This window comes from Gobius niger (assembly GCF_951799975.1).
Source record: "Gobius niger genome assembly, chromosome: 3".
Classification (NCBI taxonomy): domain Eukaryota; kingdom Metazoa; phylum Chordata; class Actinopteri; order Gobiiformes; family Gobiidae; genus Gobius; species Gobius niger.
In genome coordinates this window covers 3,955,761-3,976,686 of record NC_136854.1, presented here as the reverse complement: position 1 = coordinate 3,976,686, position 20,926 = coordinate 3,955,761, and the positions used below count along the sequence as shown (strand labels likewise).

The following is a 20,926-nucleotide window of genomic DNA, read 5'->3' as shown; positions in this document are numbered from 1 at the left end:
ATGTGACAAAAATGTGACAAAACTGTGAAAAAAATGTGACAAAAATGTGACAAAAATGTGACAAAAATGTGACAAAAATGTGACAAAAATTCAATAAAAATGTGACAAAAATGTGACAAAAATGAGACAAAAATGAGACAAAAATGAGACAAAAACTCAATAAAAAATTACAAAAATGTGACAAAAATGTGACAAAAATGTGACAAAAATGAGACAAAAATGAGACAAAAATGAGACAAAAACTCAATAAAAAATTACAAAAATTCAACAAAAATGTCACCAAAAAAAAAAGACAAAAAAACCACAAAAGGTGACACAACACAGCAACAGCACAATGAAAAGATCAGTTTTGTGGGTCTTAGCTTTCAAATGAGGTGTTACACAGCGAAAAGAGGACAGAATGCATTTGGTTTAGGCGGGGGGTAAGAGGTTAAAACATGTATTTGTGGAAGTGTCACAATTCCGTTAATTTGGGCCAGGCTGGTCAGAGTCCAGGGCTGTTTTTCAGTCCCAGTCCGGCCCTGCCTCAGAGCGCGTGGGGGGCGGGACATGTGGATGAGGTCTGTGAGGTGCTGCGGGGCCGGTCCATTCAGAGCTTTAAAAACAAACATTTTAAAATCAGTTCTAAAGTGAACAGGGAGCCAGTGCAAAGACGCAGGACTGGGGGGATGTGTTCAGGTGTTTTGGTCCCTGATAAAAGTGGAGCCGCGGAGGTTCTGGACTCACTGCAGGCGGGAAAGTGCTTTATGGCCGATGCCCGAGTCGTCCGGACGGCCTGAAATAAAAGCCTGCACGACTTGCTCAAAAAGATTAAAGATAAAAACGGCTTAACTTTGGATAAAAGACGAAGATGATAAAAACCCGATTTTAAAACGCCATTGATCTGTTGGCCAGAGAGTGACCGACTTTTACACTGCGTGTGGTTAAAACTAACTCTCTTCCATTCACTCTCAAAGGTAAACATGGATGCAGTTCACTTTTTGACCACCAGCGTCAAATTGGGGGCGCTGTTTCTCTCCTTTCACAAAGTTAAGGAAACACTGTTGTGGAGTCTTGGTATTTATCAATCACAGAGCTTTGTAGCATCAACTTTCACAGTTTTCCCACTTTTATTGCAAAGGTTGTTACATCATCAAAGGTACATGTTAAAACTGATATATAAAAGAATTGATGCTGAACTGACACTTTCAAAATAATCTAATGTGGCCTTTTCTTTGAGTGAGCGAGTGAAGTAAAGTTACTGTAGGAGCTGTAGATACAGGTGTTAGTTTTGTTTTTTTTTGCACTAAATTTCTACAATTGCTGATTTTGTTCGACTAAAACTAAGCTTTTGCCATAGTTACCATTTGTTTTAATATAGCTGGTTATTTGTATAGATAGAATCAAATGCAAATGTAATTTCATTTTGGCCACGGAGACAAAAGTTTGTGCCCTGGTCTATGGTGACGCCGAGGCTGGTGACTTTGTAAAGATCCCATGTCCGTGAGGGCAGATTCAAATGTTCTAACTTCTGTTTTTCCCTCATTCAGTTTTAAACATTTCAGGGGCAGGGGCGTCAGGGGAGCAGGGGCGTCAGGGGAGCAGGGGCGTCAGGGGAGCAGGGGCGTCAGGGGAGCAGGGGCGTCAGGGGAGCAGGGGCGTCGGTGGAGCAGGGGCGTCGGTGGAGCAGGGGCGTCGGTGGAGCAGGGGCGTCAGGGGAGCAGGGGCGTCGGTGGAGCAGGGGCGTCGGTGGAGCAGGGGCGTCGGTGGAGCAGGGGCGTCGGTGGAGCAGGGGCGTCAGGGGGCTGTGGTCATGGATCACATGTAACGGTTATGGTTGTGGCCGACAGGTCCCATTTTGGTTTCATATTTCCAGAAGACCTTGTGTCAGAAATGTTGAGTCTTGTCTCTGTGCTGTTTGGCACATTGTCAGCAGATACTTTGTGGTGTTTGTGGAGTAATGTCTTTCTTCTGGAGACTTGGTCCTGCAGAACAAGTGCCTCCTCATTGTGCATCTTGAAACAGCTGCACAGCTTCATTTCAGAGTCTTCTGCGTTTCAGATGAAGTTAACTGTTGGTGTGTCTTTGCCTCCACAATGTTTCTGGTCGAGCTCTCACTGGCTCCAGCAGAACAAAGAGAAGGTTCTGGAGTGAACATCTCAGTCTCCTGACCTCAGTGTCACGGAGACGCTGTGGGGAGATCTCAAACTGCAGCTCATGAAGACAGTCCAGGAATTTACAGGAACTGGAGGCTTTTTACCAAAAAGAATGAGCAGTTTTACCATCGGAGGAAATAAAGAACCTCATCCACAACGACCACAAGAATCCACGTTTTTGTCGACTGGGTTAAATATCAATATGTCAACCATTCCAGTTTCCTGAAGTAATTGATTCTTTCTGTCTGGATGTGAGAGGATTTCCCAAACTACAAGGTTGTTTTTTTAGTTTTACATCAAATAAATGATTCCAATCAAGAAAGAAAAGAAACAAAGCTGCTCATCACTAATCCCTGACTTTATGGAGCTGTTTGTTGATGCCAGTCTCACCTCGACACTTCCTGGTTTAGAACTGGTCCGTCCTCTCTGAGTCACATGACTCTAAAGATCAGGAAGTTCCATTTCCTTCAGAGCTGTGTTCACTTCAGTGTTTCCTCCGTCTGCACCTCAGGACTCTCTGGTAAGAACTCTTCTACACTTCTTTGTATAAACTCTGTATCACGGCCTGATTCCTGAGCTTTCATCTGTTTAAACTTGTTTCTAAACACGACTCAGCAGTTTGTGAGTCTGTTCCTCTGCAGTAAACCTGTGATTCATCTCCAATTACGTAAGATTAATGACGTAGTAATTCTTTTTCTACCGAGTGTTCTGTTTATTTTCATTCTACAAACATCTGTAACAACTGTACAAAGCTGCTGTGTTGTGTATTTAAATGCTCTTCATGGAAAACTTTGTGTGAAGCTTAAAACTGATGATCGTATCGTTACAAATCTGCATCTGTTTAGTTCAGGAAGGACTTGCATCAAAAGTCAATGTGATCCAGACCTAATAACTGATCATGTTTTGTAAATGTTATTGAACTGAACATGGGGTCGGCACTTATGAGCTCATGGCTTCAGCCGACTCCATTTTGAGCAACACTGTATGAAGTTTGGAAGAGAAGATGAATGATTCTTTCTGTCTGGATGTGAGAGGATTTCCCAAACTACAAGGTTGTTTTTTTAGTTTTACATCAAATAAATGATTCCAATCAAGAAAGAAAAGAAACAAAGCTGCTCATCACTAATCCCTGACTTTATGGAGCTGTTTGTTGATGCCAGTCTCACCTCGACACTCCCTGGTTTAGAACTGGTCCGTCCTCATTCTCTCTCTGAGTCACATGACTCTAAAGACCAGGAAGTTCCATAAACTCTGTATCACGGCCTGATTCCTGAGCTTTCATCTGTTTAAACTTGTTTCTAAACATGACGCAGCAGTTTGTGAGGCTGTTTCTTAAAGCTACAGCAGCAAATGATCCATGTGGCTTAAGTTTCTACTAAATGAAACAAAAGCATTTAATCTTTTTCCTGAGTTTCCTCTTTAACACTGACATGTGACTGAGCTGTGGAGACGACAACATGGATTTATCACTTTTATAAAGTTTGGCTTGTGCAGAATCTTTATTTATTGATTGACTGCGGAATTCTTCCGCAGTCAATTATTGGTTTTCATCTTCTTTATTATTATTCCTCTTCCATCTTTTTCCCGATTTTCTCCAGCTTTCAGCACCTTCATGCTTTGTGCAATTTATGCAAGTTATGCATCAAAACGTTCCGCATGTTGAGGAGAAGGGTGCTATTACTTTTGGGACTTCTGCAATTTACGTTTTTTCCGCAATCGGCCAAAATGTCGGAGATTTTTCCCATTGACTTATAATGGGGCTGCCGCAAATCCATGCTTTTCTGCACTTTTTTCTGCATTTTCTGCAATTTCTGCACTTTGTGCATGTTCAGCTTCTGCAACTTGTGGGTTTTGAGAAAAAATTGTCCTTCTGCAGATTTCCAGTTTTTTTATACGAGAGTTTTAAATTTTTGCATGGGTGTGTATGTGGGAATCCAGCCAATGGGGAGACTCCAGGACTTTCAGCCGTTTGTGCAGCTTCTGCCAATCAAGCACTGAGGCCATTTCAACAGTTTGACCAGTTTATGGAATTTAAAAAGTTTATACAATATTAACAATTTATGCAAAGTAACCACTTTATGGGATTTAACCAGTTTATGCATTTTAAAGCGTTCATGCAACTTAAGAGTTTATGCCATTTAGGATTTACGCATTTTAAGGCATTTATGCAATTTACATAATTTATGCAAAAATCCCATTCATGCATTTTACCACTTTATGCAGTTTATACAGTTTATGCAACATGACATTTTATGCATTTTACCAGTTTATGCAAATTTGATTATGCAATTTGAAGAGTTTATGCAATTTCTGCATTCGCTTCCCGCATTTCCGCAGTCAATCGCAATGGCGCAGCCATTGCATTTCTAGTTTATTTTGTATTTATTTTTTATTAAATGTGCCCCTGTCAATCAACAGTGGCACATGAATCACTGGAGGGTGGGGGGGTTTGGCGCAGTGGCTTATGGGATGGCACATAGCTCTTAATCACTGGTTAGTTAGCATCAGAGGTCCCTATGCTAAAGTGGCTATGATAGTTAGCACCAGAGGTCCCTATGCTAAAGTGGCCATGATAGTTAGCACCAGAGGTCCCTATGCTAAGTGGCTATGATAGTTAGCACCAGAGGTCCCTATGCTAAAGTGGCCATGATAGTTAGCACCAGAGGTCCCTATGCTAAGTGGCTATGATAGTTAGCACCAGAGGTCCCTATGCTAAAGTGGATATGATAGTTAGCACCAGAGGTCCCTATGCTAAAGTGGATATGATAGTTAGCACCAGAGGTCCCTATGCTAAAGTGGCTATGATAGTTAGCACCAGAGGTCCCTATGCTAAAGTGGATATGATAGTTAGCACCAGAGGTCCCTATGCTAAGTGGCCATGATAGTTAGCACCAGAGGTCCCTATGCTAAGTGGCTATGATAGTTAGCACCAGAGGTCCCTATGCTAAAGTGGATATGATAGTTAGCACCAGAGGTCCCTATGCTAAAGTGGCCATGATAGTTAGCACCAGAGGTCCCTATGCTAAGTGGCTATGATAGTTAGCACCAGAGGTCCCTATGCTAAAGTTGCTATGATAGTTAGCATCGAGGCTCCTTTTTCTAACTCCTTCCTAACTGACAGATTTATTCGGAAGCTTCTTGTCATGGCAGACGCTGACGCACATCCGGTTTGGCGTAAGAGCTCTGACCAATCTGCTCGTTTCGGACGCAGCCTCTTTATCACATGGAGGAGGTCGGACTGTCAGGTTTAGTGACTTATTACACTGGGGCTGTTTGTGTTTGTGTGAGAGTCAAACTCACTCCACTATGTTTGGAATCACAGAAAATAATCTAGAAACAACAACAGAAGTGCTTATGTAATGTGAAAGTCAGTTTAAAGGAATCCTCCAGATGGAAGTCGTCCGGACTAAACCTGCTGTACATTTGTGTTACTTTAGTGAAGCAAATGTTTACACAGGTGTAAAGAGTGAGAATGTCCTTCAGTCTGATGATTTCCTTAATAAATGATCAAAAACACCATAATAGAATCCTCTATTGTCCTGAGAACAAGTGTTTACCTGAACATGAAGCCACTGGTCAGATCTGTGTGATCTCTGCCATCGTATTATTATCCATGAAAGTACTTTAACATGTAAACATAGTTTACAGTGTGAACTATATGTGAGAGTGATATAGTTGTGTGTAAAGCACATTCTGAGCAGACTTTCATCTGAAGTGTGACTTTCAGAGCAGGACACACAGATTTGAATCAAAGGCTGGATCATATGGAGCTGTTCTAAAGTCTGTCCCAGACAAAAGAGGAGGGACAGCAGTGAAGCCCCGGGGCCGAGACACGCCTGTTTTAGGGACACAGTTAACATGGACTCACTATATCCTATCATTTACTGCTGCAGTGACAGTTGTGTCCAAGGGCGTAGGTTTGGTGTTACTATTGGTGGGGACACTTTAACCCCACCCCCCAAATAAATAGATAATATACTTTTTTATTTTTTTAAATATAAAGATTATTCCTCCAGACTTGTCAAACATCGTCACTTAGACAGATTAATATGACTCTTTGTTTTAGTTGTTTTGTTTTTGGACCTGAAAAACAAAACCACTAAAAGCGCTCAGAGAACATGGAGCAGAAGCTTCTCTCCCACTGAACCTGTGAATCAAAGAAGTTCTGCAGAGAGTTTGAGTGAAGCATCCGCATAAATAAATGAGAAACATGGCGTGTAAATGGCGTAAATGCGGCTCACGTGATGAGGCTCCATAAATAAGGCTCCGAAACAAAGTGTTGATGCCGATGTCCTCCCCAAGCCTAAAGAAACACATCTGAGTGAAAGATCACACAATGTGTCACAAAATGTCCCCATGGCCCCCACGCAAACCCACGGCCACGGTGCTGTCAGCAGGTTTACACAGGTCTGAACATGAGCACTTTACATTATCAAGCATTTTCCTGATCACATGATCCACGTGAGGATCGATGGTGATCCATGTGTTTCATCACTTGTTCCAACATGGAGCTCTCACTTCTCAGTATGAGCGGAGTTTTACTATTTAGTTTGTGTTTACTCCCAATAAGCCACATCTAGTTTTGGAGACGTTTAGAATCATGTTGTTGTTTTTGACCCATTGAAGAACGGCCCCGACTCCTTTTCCAGAACCTTTGATATTTCCTTTACATTAGGATTAGAATAATACATAGTAGAGTCATCTGTACAAAACAACTGTCCACTTATCCAGTACACACTAGGGTGTCCCAAAACATTTTTTTTATTGGAAAATGCCAGTCCAGTCCCCCTAAAAAGTTTCACTATGACCCCATGAAACTACATTAAACATTTCAGCTCATTTATATCATATTTCGAGGTCACAGGAGTTTGACCATTATGACATATATGTGACACTGCAGGCGTTTTTCAGAACAGTCTTGTATTATTGTTATAATGTAACAACATGTTTAAGTTCACAGCAATATTTTGCAAAGCTCTCAGTACTTTCAAGATGGTGACGGTTCCACTTTAGAAAGTGTACGATCAAACTGATGAGTACGTTAGAGTTACCATGACTTATGTCAAAGAGACTCTATCTTCAAACTCTTTTCTTTCTGATTCTGTTGGTCTTTGTCATTCCTCCTTGAGCGACGCTTCACTGACTGACCATGATGAGAGTCGAGGTCTTTCATCTTTTTGATAATGTCCGGCTTGTGTCGCACCGGTTTGTCTGACCTGATCCAGAAAGGAATCATCAGGTCTTAAACTTTCAGACCGTGTCAGTTTCATTTTGTGATGCTCGTGGACAAAGTGTTTCAGAACATCTGGACCGTCTGGAAGGCGAGCTCCGCTTATTGTTTCACATGGATGAACGATCAACCATCACCTGGAACTGGAAGTACAGAAAACCAACTTATCTGTACTTCCAGTTCCAGGTGATGCTTAACTGTTTTGGCCATGTTGCTGCAAACAAACATAAATGTTAGACACATTACACTGTGCACAGTGAGCAAACCTGTTTACTGTTCAGGATAAATGTGTCTGGTTTTCAAGCCTAAACAGTAAACCCTAGCAAAAAGCTATTCCTAAATAATAATAATAATTATTATTATTAACTTCTTAACCCACACCTGAACCAAGCACATTTTCTCTGGTTTGGCTTTACCCACATCTTAAAGCTTCTTGAAAGACAAGGGTCAAAACAGCAAAGCAACAAAAGAGCAACAAAAAAGTGACAAAGAAGCAACAAAAGATCGACAAAAACGTGCTGGAAAAGCAACTATAACAAAACAAAAAAGCACCAAGATCTAAATCTTTTCACTTGTGATTAGTTCATTGAAACAGTAACAGTTTATCCAAAATCCTTTCTGAATAATCTTAGTTTCTAATTTATAAATAAAGTAAAAACATACATTTTAATCTGGCTCAATCCTTTATTTAAATTTTGTCCATTTTGTCCGCAGTGTCACCTATATGTCATAATGGTAACACTTCAGTGATCTTGGGGGAACCTCTAAATGTTTGGTGTGTAGTTTCATGGAGTCATAGTGAAACTTTATGGGGGACTGCATTGCAATATTACAATTTTAAAAATGTCACTGTATAGCCTGGGACACCGTAGTCCACACGGGAGATCATTTGTGTAACTGAGAAAAGGAGGGGGCCCAGGCAGCTGCCCTGGGGCCACAGTGGATCCCAGAGCTTTGGGACAGAGAACCGTTATCTGAATAACTGGACTCCGCCTCCACATCGTCCAGTTATTTCTGATGATGGACACCTCGAGTGCATTATCCCTCACGCAGACACGGGGAGAACATGCAAACTCCACACAGAAAGGCCCCTCCACTGTGATCCAGCTGGAGACGCATCGAGCGTCTCTCCATGTTAGAGGTTCAGGTCTTCACTAGAGCGGAGATGTTTAAGAACTTTGCTCGTTTCTTCCACTCTTTTCTCTTCACTTGTTCCTCTTGAAGCAGATGTAAATGTAGAACAATGACATGAACAGGAGAAGTTTAAACTTGTCCCAAATGTTTTTCAGAAATGGCGTCTTCCACACAGAGCAGCTCTGAGGAGCAGTTCCTGTGCTCCATCTGTCTGGAGGTGTTCTCTGAGCCCGTCTCCACTCCATGTGGACACAACTTCTGCAAACGCTGCATCTCTCAGACCTGGGACACTAAAGCCGTCTGTAAATGTCCACTGTGTAACAAGAGCTTCTCCATCAGACCTGAGCTCTACGTCAACACCTTACTCTCTGAGATGATCTCACAGCTCAAACTGGAGAAGAGGAGCAGATCTATGGAGGACATGTCCTTCTTCAGTGAAGTCCAGTGTGACGTCTGCTCTGAGCCCAAACTGAAGGCGGTAAAGTCCTGCCTGGTCTGTCTGTCCTCGTTCTGTGAGAGCCACCTCCAGCCTCATCTGACAGTGTCTGGGCTGAAGAGACACCAGCTGATGGAGCCTGTGGACGACCTGGAGGACAGGATGTGTCCCACACACCAGCGCCCCCTAGAGCTGTTCTGTAACACTGATCAGAGCTGTGTCTGTGCCATGTGTGTTCCTCTCGAGCACAAGAAGCATGAGCTGTTGTCTCTGGAGGAGGCGTTTGAGCAGGAGAAGGTCTCTCTGCAGCAGACTGTGGCTGAGAACCAGCGTCTGGTGGAGCAGAGGAGGCTGAAGGTCCAGGAGATCACAGCTGCCCTGGAGCTCAGTGAGAGAGAGGCTCAGAGAGAGACACAGCAGATGGTGAAGGTCTTCAGTGACATCATGGAGTCTGTGCAGAGATGTTTGGACCATCACACCAAAGTCATGGAACAAAGTCTTTCTAAACATAAGGAGCGCGCTCAGGCCTTGATCCAACAGCTGCAGCAGGAGATGTGTGAGCTGGAGAAGAGCAGCACTGAGGCCCAGCAGCTCTCACTCTCTACAGACCCCCTCCACTTTCTACAGCACAGCCCTGCACTGCCCCCTGCTGGCCTGAAGGACTGGAGCAGCGTGAGCTTTGAGCCGCAGACGTGTGAGGGCAGTGCGGCCCGAGCTCTGTCTGAGCTGGAGACAAGGCTCTCACAGAAGATCAACAACGTCTTTAAACAACTGCCCAAAAAGGACCAACTGAGGAGAGTTCAGACGTTTGCTGTGGACGTCACTCTGGACCCAGACTCTGCTCATCCTCAACTGGTTCTGTCTGAAGATCTCAAACAGGTTCATTGTGGTGATGTTTTGAAGAAGCTCCCAGACTCTCCTCAGAGGTTTACTAAATATGCTATGGTTTTAGGAAAACAGAGTTTCTCCTCAGGCAGGTTCTACTTTGAGGTTCAGGTCAAAGTGAAAACTATGTGGACTTTAGGAGTCGCCCAAGAGTCTGTGAACAGGAAGGGAGAGATCAGTCTGAGCCCAAAGAACGGATTCTGGACCATTTGGTTGAGAAACAGAGATGAATACAAAGCTTGTGCTGGTCCTCTTGTCCCCCTGTCTCCACTGAGGCCTCCTCAGAAGGTCGGGGTGTTTGTGGACTATGGAGCAGGTCTGGTCTCCTTTTATGACGTAGATTCTGCAGATCTCCTCTACTCCTTCACCGACTGCAGCTTCAAGGAGAAACTCTTTCCTTATTTCAGTCCTGAACCCAATGAAGGAGGAACAAACTCGGCTCCTCTGATCATCTCCGCTGTGGAGAAGGACCTGGAGGAGACTGACCTCAGTGACCAGTGACGCCTTCAGTCTCTCAGGAAGAACTCGTCGTCTCTGACTCTGATCGTCTCAGTTTTGAACTTTATACTTTGATCTTGTTTTTGTGCAGAGACACATTTATTACTGAATAATCACTGATCGACACAAATGTAACGTTATATTTGCATCACTGTTCAGGATGGAATAAAACTGATGAGGAACATCTGGGTTTGGACATTTATTCACATCAAAACAGACGAACAATAAATAAATATAACATTTGGCAAAAAACATCTGGAAACAAAACGAAGGAAGACGAGAAACTGTAAATGTCACACACTAAACAATCTTGTGCTGCTGAGTAACTGTTGGACCAAAACAATGTTGGGTTAATATTTTATTAATAAGGGAAAGAAAAAGGATCTCTCTGCTGATGAAAAGCGTGAAATAGTTGAATGTCTTATAAAGGCACAATGAGGACGGTTTCTGCCTGACAAACACATCAGATTAAGAGAACAGCTGCTACAAAGCCGACCCTCCAGAGGCTGCAGTTGTGCATAAACCTTCTATCCAGCCTCCCCTAAACTGTTCATTGAAGCTGAAGCAGAAACGGCTGCAGTGGCTCAGAAATACATGAAGACTCATTTTCAAACAGTCTTGTTCACTGATGAGGCCGTGTGACCCTGGATGGTCAAATCAATGGAGTAGTGGATGGTTGGTGAATGGCCACCATGTCCCAGCAAGGCTGTGACGTCAGTAAGGAGGGGGCGGAGTCATGTTTTGGGCCAGAATCATGGTAAGAGAGCAGGTCGGCCCCTTTAGGATCCCTGAAGGTGTCTTGCTGTAAAGAATCCCTCTGCAGCACTGGCTGCTATGGGCATAAAAGGAGAGAAACTCATGATGTGGACCCCCTCCTCCCCTGACCTCAGCCCTATTGAGAACCTTTGGAGCCTCAAGCTAAACATCTATGAGGGTGGGAGGCAGTTTTCATCCAAACAGCAGCTCTGGGAGGTTATTCTAACATCCTGCAAAGAAATCCAAGCAGAAACTGTCCAAAAACTCACACGTTTAATGGATTTAAGAATTTGAAGCTGCTCAAAGAAGGTCCTATGGGAAAATATAACTCGACCTGATGTTTTTGATTGAAATAACTTTTGATTTCAGTAAATATGACCTCCTATTGTTTTGTTGTTGTTGTAAAGTTCTATAGAAATAACCTTTGATTAAGTTCAGTAATGACCCAAAGCATTACTCAAGTAAAAGTAAAAATGTTACTCGAGTACTGTGAGGAACTGTTGAAAAAATCTGATTAATTTTAGGAAAAAACGTCTTATTTCAAGTACATTAAGATTTATTTTACAGTTTCAAGTGCAATGACATGTCTTTTATTAACTCCTTAACTCCCACCTGAACCGAGCACATTTTCTCCAGTTTGGCTTTACCCCAATCCAAAAGCTTCTGGAAAAAAGGTGAGAAAATAGCGACAAAACTGAGACGAAAACAATGATGGAAATGTGACAAAAAAATGACCAAAAAATGACAAAAGTGTGATAAAATTTTGACCATAAATGACGAAAAGTTGATAAAAAAAATTGACGAAAAAATAAAAAAATGTGACAAAAAAGTGACAAAAAATTGATGAAAAAGTGGCAATAATGTCACAAAAATGTCACAAGAAATTGACAAAAAAAATAAAAATAAAAAAAATTAACATTCACATTTGGTGTTCTGGAGGCAAACCCACCCTGAATATTTTGCCAGTTTGTTTGCTTTGCATGTCCAGTTCATTTGCTCATTTTCTTTTCATGTGTTTGATTTATTTTTGCTTGGTTTGGTTTGTTATTGCATGGTTTGATTTGTTGCTTTGCCTTTTGTTTCTGCTGTAACTATTGCTTATTTTCCCCATTGATTTAATTGCTGATTCAAAGGTGCCGCCCTCGCCTGTTTAAAGCTGCACTGTGTGAGTTGAAACTGTTTAAAGCTGCACTGTGTAAGTTTAAACTGTTTAAAGCTGCACTGTATAAGTTGAAACTGTTTAAAGCTGCACTGTATAAGTTGAAACTGTTTAAAGCTGCACTGTGTGAGTTGAAACTGTTTAAAGCTGCACTGTGTGAGTTGAAACTGTTTAAAGCTGCACTGTGTGAGTTGAAACTGTTTAAAGCTGCACTGTGTGAGTTGAAACTGTTTAAAGCTGCACTGTGTGAGTTGAAACTGTTTAAAGCTGCACTGTGTGAGTTGAAACTGTTATTTTAAAGAAAAACAACACTTGGCCTATTTTAAATGTTGTATTTACTAAATAAATATTCTTTGTAATACAAATCCAGCCCTTTATTGTCCTGACCGAGCGCGGCCTCCCACAGAAACTATAAGTAAAACAGAACCAGTCTGGTCCCAGGGCCAGAACCCTGGGTGGCGTTGTTGGAATTTCATTGTTCTACCACCGCTCACGCTACACATGAAGACAGTCCAGGAATTTACAGGAACTGGAGGCTTTTTACTAAAAAGAATGAGCAGTTTTACCATCGGAGGAAATAAAGAACCTCATCCACAACGACCACACAAGAATCCACGTTTTTGTCGACTGGGTTCAATATATCAACCATTCCAGTTTCCTGAAGTTTTTGATTTAACACTTTCTGTCTGGATGTGAGAGGATTTCCCAAACTACAAGGTTGTTTATAGTTTTCCATTAAATAAACTATTTCACCGCCAATACAGAACAAAATCTGCTCATCACTAATCCCTGACTTTATGGAGCTGTTTGTTGATGCCAGTCTCACCTCGACACTTCCTGGTTTAGAACTGGTCCGTCCTCTCTGAGTCACATGACTCTAAAGATCAGGAAGTTCCATTTCCTTCAGAGCTGTGTTCACTTCAGTGTTTCCTCCGTCTGCACCTCAGGACTCTCTGGTAAGAACTCTTCTACACTTCTTTGTATAAACTCTGTATCACGGCCTGATTCCTGAGCTTTCATCTGTTTCAACTTGTTTCTAAACACGACTCAGCAGTTTGTGAGTCTGTTCCTCTGCAGCACACGGCCTGGAACAACAGTCACACAAAACTCTTATCACAGGATCTGAGGAGGTTTAGTGACTTATTACACTGGGGCTGTTTGTGTTTGTGTGAGAGTCAAACTCACTCCACTATGTTTGGAATCAGAGAAAATAATGTAGAAACAACAACAGAAGTGCTTATGTAATGTGAAAGTCAGTTTAAAGGAATCCTCCAGATGGAAGTCGTCCGGACTAAACCTGCTGTACATTTGTGTTACTTTAGTGAAGCAAATGTTTACACAGGTGTAAAGAGTTAGAATGTCCTTCAGTCTGATGATTTCCTTAATAAATGATCAAAAATACCATAATAGAATCCTCTAATGTCCTGAGAACAAGTGTTTACCTGAACATGAAGCCACTGGTCAGATCTGTGTGATCTCTGCCATCGTATTATTATCCATGAAAGTACTTTAACATGTAAACATAGTTTACAGTGTGAACTATATGTGAGAGTGATATAGTCGTGTGTAAAGCACATTCTGAGCAGACTTTCATCTGAAGTGTGACTTTCAGAGCAGGACACACAGATTTGAATCAAAGGCTGGATCAAATGGAGCTGTTCTAAAGTCTGTCCCAGACAAAAGAGGAGGGACAGCTATTCTGCAATTGCGATTACCTACACTAACACAAGTACTATTGCATTAAGTAAATCACAACCTCAGGCTCTTAAAGGCGGCCTGACGTCAGGAAGGGGCGTCTCTCCTCCCGCTGACGACAGAAGCCCGACACGCACCCTCTGCTTATACTTCCCGTATCTATTGAGAGAGTTCAAAGTCTTCTTTATTTTATACTACAGTCACTTTGAGTTCCTTCAAGCTTTCATCAATCAACAATTCTACCCTAATATGGGCTTCCATATAACTTATACGGACTTTGCTATTCTCGTTCATCTAGCGTATTTTTAACTGTAGTTGCATCTCGCCTCTATGAATGTGAAATTCAAACTTACGACTCAGATAAAAACACAGTTTCTCCGCAGTACAAGTTAAGGTTATTCCCTCCACCCACGGGATATACCATGTAGCAAGAATACTCACTCTGTTCCCAGAGTGGCCCTCTCAGGTTTGAAGAAAACAGAACTTATTACTGAATATTGGCCTTAACTATGCGTCCTCGTGTGGGAGAATGGCATACAAGGTCAATATTCCTAAAGATGCTAAGCCAGAAGTGGACCCGAACTAAAAATTGAAACTCGAGGACAGGTACTGCGTTTTGCGGATTTTTAATAAAGAAATTAAAATGCAGTAGAACACGCAGCAAGTACAACCTTCTCTCGAGGGTGCCCAAAAGACCTCTCGTTCAACGGAAAACATCTCCTTATATACGTTTACATTATCCCCTCCTCCTTATTCCAGAGTCATGGTCACGAGTCTGGAGTAAAACACAAGTTCAATTGTTGTCTATACAGTTCGAGTCCTGTGAGAGGAGGCCCCCCGCGTTATTGCTTGCTCTCTTCCATTCAATTATTGGTCATGGTCCATTTCTATGTGACCCCATGTTTACTATGTATGTGTACAATGCGTTTCATACATATCACATACATGGCCCACGGCCAAATATTGAATGGAACATTGTTACAGCAGGGAGCTGAACTTTCGAACTGATGAGCCAAATTTTCCACATTGTCCAACACACCAAGACCTGGTTAAATGCATTCAAATAAGACCTTTAAGTCGTTAAGTCCAAAACGACACATTATTTCATAAACTTTTCCCCATAACATATTTAGCTGCTTAAAATATGCACAGCTCATTTTATAACATACTGACTTGGTCATTATGTACTACACAGCAGTGAAGCCCCAGGGCCGAGACACGCCTGTTTTAGGGACACAGTTAAAGGAATAGGCCACCGTTTTTACATACCGAGATATGTTCTTACCTAACCTTAGCCGAGTTAATATATCCCTGTCTGGTCTTTGTCCGTGCGCTCTGTCAGGCAAACGGAGCACATACGCAGCCTCTCCCACATGTCATATAGCTCCAAAAAAGCTCACGATAGAAGCTACCAAGCTCTTCCACGTGTTCCCTATTTAAATAAAGTTACGTGAAGTGTTTTCATGCGAAGTATATTTACACAGAAATGTAACATGTCAATTTTATAAGCAGATAAAAAGGGGGACTATATGGGCTATATGCACAGTGACCCCACGTGATTTCCGCCTGGACAGTCAGCCAGACGCTGTACTTCCTGTTTGTTATCTCTTCCCATTAAAAATTAGCAGGTCCCACAGAAATGAAGCAATTGCTTAAAGGGGCTGGAAGCAAGTTCGCCATTTTATACTCACTACTGCCACCTCAGGCCATATGTGTAACTGCACCTTCTATATTAAGCTCGTGCATGACGGCAATTCGGGCCGAAGTGACACATTTTTGAGTGACAGTACAGGATTTTAGAGGCAGTTGTGGTGAACAGGTCTGAGCTCATTCTACACATCAGGACATGGCTGGAACATGTAGGGGGAGGAAAATACTTAATTTTAACATTTTTAAACTCCTTATAGTCCCTTTAAGATTTGGTAAAGGACAGCGAGTAAAAGTTAAGATGTGACTGGAGCAGGTTAAAAAATATTACGTGAGACGTAAAGACTTCACTGGAGGAAACCTCCGTGTTCATAACGGTGGATGTTTTTGTCTTGAGGCTAACGCGGCTAACAAAATAAAAAATAAAACTAGCGCAAAGTTTTGAACGAGCCTGCGCAAAAAAGAATCGTCCTGTTAGTAGTTTAAATAATATTTACTTGTTTACATGTTTTATTATCATTTTTTAACACTAGCCTTTAGCTCTAAGATAAAAGCTCCTACCTTACGACAGCTGGCATTTCCTTTGGGTGCTGGATTCACAGCGAACATGATGTTTGTAATACGTTGCTGTGACTGTCCATTAGTAACTCGTTGTCCTTAACCAGATCCTGAGCTATCGCTATTTTTGTGTGGGAACCTGCTAATTGTGAATGTAAACGACCAGCGACAGGAAGTGCTGCGTCTGGCTGACTGTCCAGGAAGACGTCACGTGGGGAAACTGTGCATACAGCCTATTGTGAGGCGTAATGATACGAGGAGCACAGCGTCGGCGCAGTAACTCCTAAAGACTTTCCCGCTCACTTCCGTCAATAGAAGCTGCGTGACTTGTAGAGAGCTCGCAGAGAACAGTTGAAGAAGCGTGGATAACTTGTGAACAATGCCTTTTACGTGCATCGTGCCGGGCTGTGATAATATATATATAGTATAGTATATAGTGTAGTAATGTTTCACAGATTTCCAACTCACCCCGGACGACGACACAGGACTCAGGCCCTCGACCATGAGGTAGGAATGCGCGAGCACTTTACGAAAATATATTTTCTGCTTGTTGTAAAAGGCTCTGTACAAGTCACGCAGCTTCTGTTGACGGAAGTGAGCGGGGGGAGTCTTTAGGAGTTACTGCGCGGACGCTGTGCTCCTGTATCATTACGCCTCAAAATATAGTCCCCCTTTTTATTTGCTTATAAAATCCACATGCTACATTTCTGTGTAAATATACTTCGCATGAAAACACTTCACGTAACTTTATTTAAATAGGGAACACGTGGAAGAGCTTGGCAGCTTCTATCGTGAGCTTTTTCGGAGCTATGTGACATGTGGGAGAGGCTGCGTATGTGTGAGCGCACGGACAAAGACCAGACGGGGATATATTAACACGTCTAAAGTGAGGTAAGAACATATCTCAGTAAGTAAAAACGGTGGCCTATTCCTTTAACATGGACTCACTATATCCTATCATTTACTGCTGCAGTGACAGTTGTGTCCAAGGGTGTAGGTTTGGTGTTACTATTGGTGAGGACACTTTATCCCCGCCCTCCCAAAAAAATAGATATTATACTTTTTTATTTATTTAAATATAAAGATTATTCCTCCAGACTCGTCAAACATCGTCACTTAGACAGATTAATTTGACTCTTTGTTTTAGTTGTTTTGTTTTTGGACCTGAAAAACAAAACCACTAAAAGCGCTCAGAGAACATGGAGCAGAAGCTTCTCTCCCACTGAACCTGTGAATCAAAGAAGTTCTGCAGAGAGTTTGAGTGAAGCATCCGCATAAATAAATGAGAAACATGGCGTGTAAATGGCGTAAATGCGGCTCACGTGATGAGGCTCCATAAATAAGGCTCCGAAACAAAGTGTTGTGATGCCGATGTCCTCCCCAAGCCTAAAGAAACACATCTGAGTGAAAGATCACACAATGTGTCACAACATGTCCCCATGGCCCCCACGCAAACCCACGGCCACGGTGCTGTCAGCAGGTTTACACAGGTCTGAACATGAGCACTTTACATTATCAAGCATTTTCCTGATCACATGATCCACGTGAGGATCGATGGTGATCCATGTGTTTCAGCACGTGTTCCAACATGGAGCTCTCACTTCTCAGTATGAGCTGAGTTTTACTATTTAGTTTGTGTTTACTCCCAATAAGCCACATCTAGTTTTGGAGACGTTTAGAATCATGTTGTTGTTTTTGACCCATTGAAGAACGGCCCCGACTCCTTTTCCAGAAGCTTTGATATTCCCTTTACATTAGGATTAGAATAATACATAGTAGAGTCGTCTGTACAAAACAACTGACCACTTATCCAGTCCACACGGGAGATCATTTGTGTACCTGAGAAAAGGAGGGGGCCCAGGCAGCTGCCCTGGGGCCACAGTGGATCCCAGAGCTTTGGGACAGAACCGTTATCTGAATAACTGGACTCCGCCTCCGCATCGTCCAGTTGTTTCTGATGATGGACACCTCGAGTGCATTATCCCTCACGCAGACACGGGGAGAACATGCAAACTCCACACAGAAAGGCCCCTCCACTGTGATCCAGCTGGAGACGCATCGAGCGTCTCTCCATGTTAGAGGTTCAGGTCTTCACTAGAGCGGAGATGTTTGATGAAAACATCAGCGTTTATTTCTCCTTCACTGTCAAGAACTTTGCTCGTTTCTTCCACTCTTTTTTCTTCACTTGTTCCTCTTGAAGCAGATGTAAATGTAGAACAATGACATGAACAGGAGAAGTTTAAACTTGTCCCAAATGTTTTTCAGAAATGGCGTCTTCCACACAGAGCAGCTCTGAGGAGCAGTTCCTGTGCTCCATCTGTCTGGAGGTGTTCTCTGAGCCCGTCTCCACTCCATGTGGACACAACTTCTGCAAACGCTGCATCTCTCAGACCTGGGACACTAAAGCCGTCTGTAAATGTCCACTGTGTAACAAGAGCTTCTCCATCAGACCTGAGCTCTGCGTCAACACCTTACTCTCTGAGATGATCTCACAGCTCAAACTGGAGAAGAGGAGCAGATCTATGGAGGACATGTCCTTCTTCAGTGAAGTCCAGTGTGACGTCTGCTCTGAGCCCAAACTGAAGGCGGTGAAGTCCTGCCTGGTCTGTCTGTCCTCGTTCTGTGAGAGCCACCTCCAGCCTCATCTGACAGTGTCTGGGCTGAAGACACACCAGCTGATGGAGCCTGTGGACGACCTGGAGGACAGGATGTGTCCCACACACCAGCGCCCCCTAGAGCTGTTCTGTAACACTGATCAGGGCTGCGTCTGTACCATGTGTGCCTTTCGGGAGCACAAGAACCATGAGCTGTTGTCTCTGGAGGAGGCATTTGAGCAGGAGAAGGTCTCTCTGCAGCAGACTGTGGCCGAGAACCAGCGTCTGGTGGAGCAGAGGAGGCTGAAGGTCCAGGAGATCACAGCTGCCCTGGAGCTCAGTGAGAGAGAGGCTCAGAGAGAGACACAGCAGATGGTGAAGGTCTTCAGTGACATCATGGAGTCTGTGCAGAGATGTTTGGACCATCACACCAAAGTCCTGGAACAAAGTCTTTCTAAACATAAGGAGCGCGCTCAGGCCTTGATCCAACTGCTGCAGCAGGAGATGTGTGAGCTGGAGAAGAGCAGCACTGAGGCCCAGCAGCTCTCACTCTCTACAGACCCCCTCCACTTTCTACAGCGCTGCCCTGCACTGCCCCCTGCTGGCCTGAAGGACTGGAGCAGCGTGAGCTTTGAGCCGCAGACGTGTGAGGGCAGTGCGGCCCGAGCTCTGTCTGAGCTGGAGACGAGTCTCTCACAGAAGATCAAACACCTGACTTCAACCTTAGAGCTGAGGAGAGTTCAGACGTTTGCTGTGGACGTCACTCTGGACCCAGACTCTGCTCATCCTCGTCTGGTTCTGTCTGAAGATCTCAAACAGGTTCATCACAGTGATGTGAAGAAGAAGCTCCCAGACTCTCCTCAGAGGTTTACATATCATGCTATAGTTCTAGGAAAACAGAGTTTCTCTTCAGGCAGGTTCTACTTTGAGGTTCAGGTCAAAGGGAAAACTATGTGGACTTTAGGAGTCGCCCAAGAGTCTGTGAACAGGAAGGGATATATTGATCTGAGCCCAGAGGACGGATTCTGGACCATTTGGTTGAGAAACAGAGATGAATACAAAGCTCTTGCTGGTCCTTCTGTCCCCCTGTCCCCACAGAGGCCTCCTCAGAAGGTCGGGGTGTTTGTGGACTATGGAGCAGGTCTGGTCTCCTTTTATGACGTAGATTCTGCAGATCTCCTCTACTCCTTCACCGACTGCAGCTTCAAGGAGAAACTCTTTCCTTATTTCAGTCCCTGTCCCAATGACAGAGGAACAAACTCAGCTCCTCTGATCATCTCCGCTGTGGAGAAGGACCTGGAGGAGACTGACCTCAGTGACCAGTGACGCCTTCAGTCTCTCAGGAAGAACTCGTCGTCTCTGACTCTGATCGTCTCAGTTTTGAACTTTATACTTTGATCTTGTTTTTGTGCAGAGACACATTTATTACTGAATAATCACTGATCGACACAAATGTAACGTTATATTTGCATCACTGTTCAGGATGGAATAAAACTGATGAGGAACATCTGGGTTTGGACATTTATAGATTTATAGAAATAACCTTTGATTAAGTTATTTCAAGTACATTAAGATTTATTTTACAGTTTCATGTGTAATGACTTGTCTTTTATGAACGCCTTAACTCCCGCCTGAACCGAGCACATTTTCTCCAGTTTGGCTTTACCCCAATCCAAAAGCTTCTGGAAAAAAGCTGTGGAAATAGCAACAAAACTGAGACAGAAACAATGATGGAAATGTGACAAAAAAGTGATGAAAAGATTGATGAAAAAGTGGCAAAAATTTCACAAAAATGTCACAAGAAATTGACAAAAAAATTGACAAAAAATGACAAAAATGTGAAAAAATTGATAAAAATTGGACAAAAAAATGACAAAAATTTGATAAAAAAAAATTGACGAAAAAATAAAAAAAATGTGACAAAAACTGACAAAAATTTGACAAAAAAATTGACAAAAAATGACAAAAAAAAAGACAAAAATGTGACCAAAAAATGTGACAAAAAATGGACGAAAAAAGTCAACGAAAAAGACAAAAATGTGACAAAATGTGACAAAATGTGACGAAAATATGACAAAAATGTGATAAAAATTTGACAAAAAAATGAAAAAAATTAGATAAAAAATTTACGAAAAAATAAACAAAATGTGACAAAAAATTTATGAAAAAAATGGCAAAAATGTGACAAAAAATGACCAA

At 42.7% G+C, this 20,926-nt stretch overlaps 1 protein-coding gene across 1 annotated transcript; it reads left to right on the top strand.

Annotated features, from left to right (window-relative positions):
* The first annotated feature begins 2,646 nt into the window (after nt 1-2,646).
* On the top strand, nt 2,647-20,232 carry LOC306960439 (uncharacterized protein). The gene is made up of 4 exons (XM_079552869.1): nt 2,647-2,655; nt 8,655-10,318; nt 13,054-13,189; nt 18,399-20,232. Exons 2-4 carry the CDS (start codon nt 8,657-8,659, stop codon nt 20,051-20,053), a joined length of 3,453 nt encoding a protein of 1,150 aa, XP_079408995.1. The 5' UTR covers nt 2,647-2,655; nt 8,655-8,656; the 3' UTR covers nt 20,054-20,232.
* Nucleotides 20,233-20,926: the final 694 nt, after the last annotated feature.

Bases quoted from the DNA above. Each gene is read 5' to 3' on its own strand.
- LOC306960439 (XM_079552869.1), top strand. From the start codon at position 8,657: ATGGCGTCTTCCACACAGAGCAGCTCTGAGGAGCAGTTCCTGTGCTCC. The intron at 10,319-13,053 runs TGACGCCTTCAG...TGTTGATGCCAG, and splicing joins AGACTGACCTCAGTGACCAG to TCTCACCTCGACACTTCCTG. The intron at 13,190-18,398 runs GTAAGAACTCTT...AATGTTTTTCAG, and splicing joins CTGCACCTCAGGACTCTCTG to AAATGGCGTCTTCCACACAG.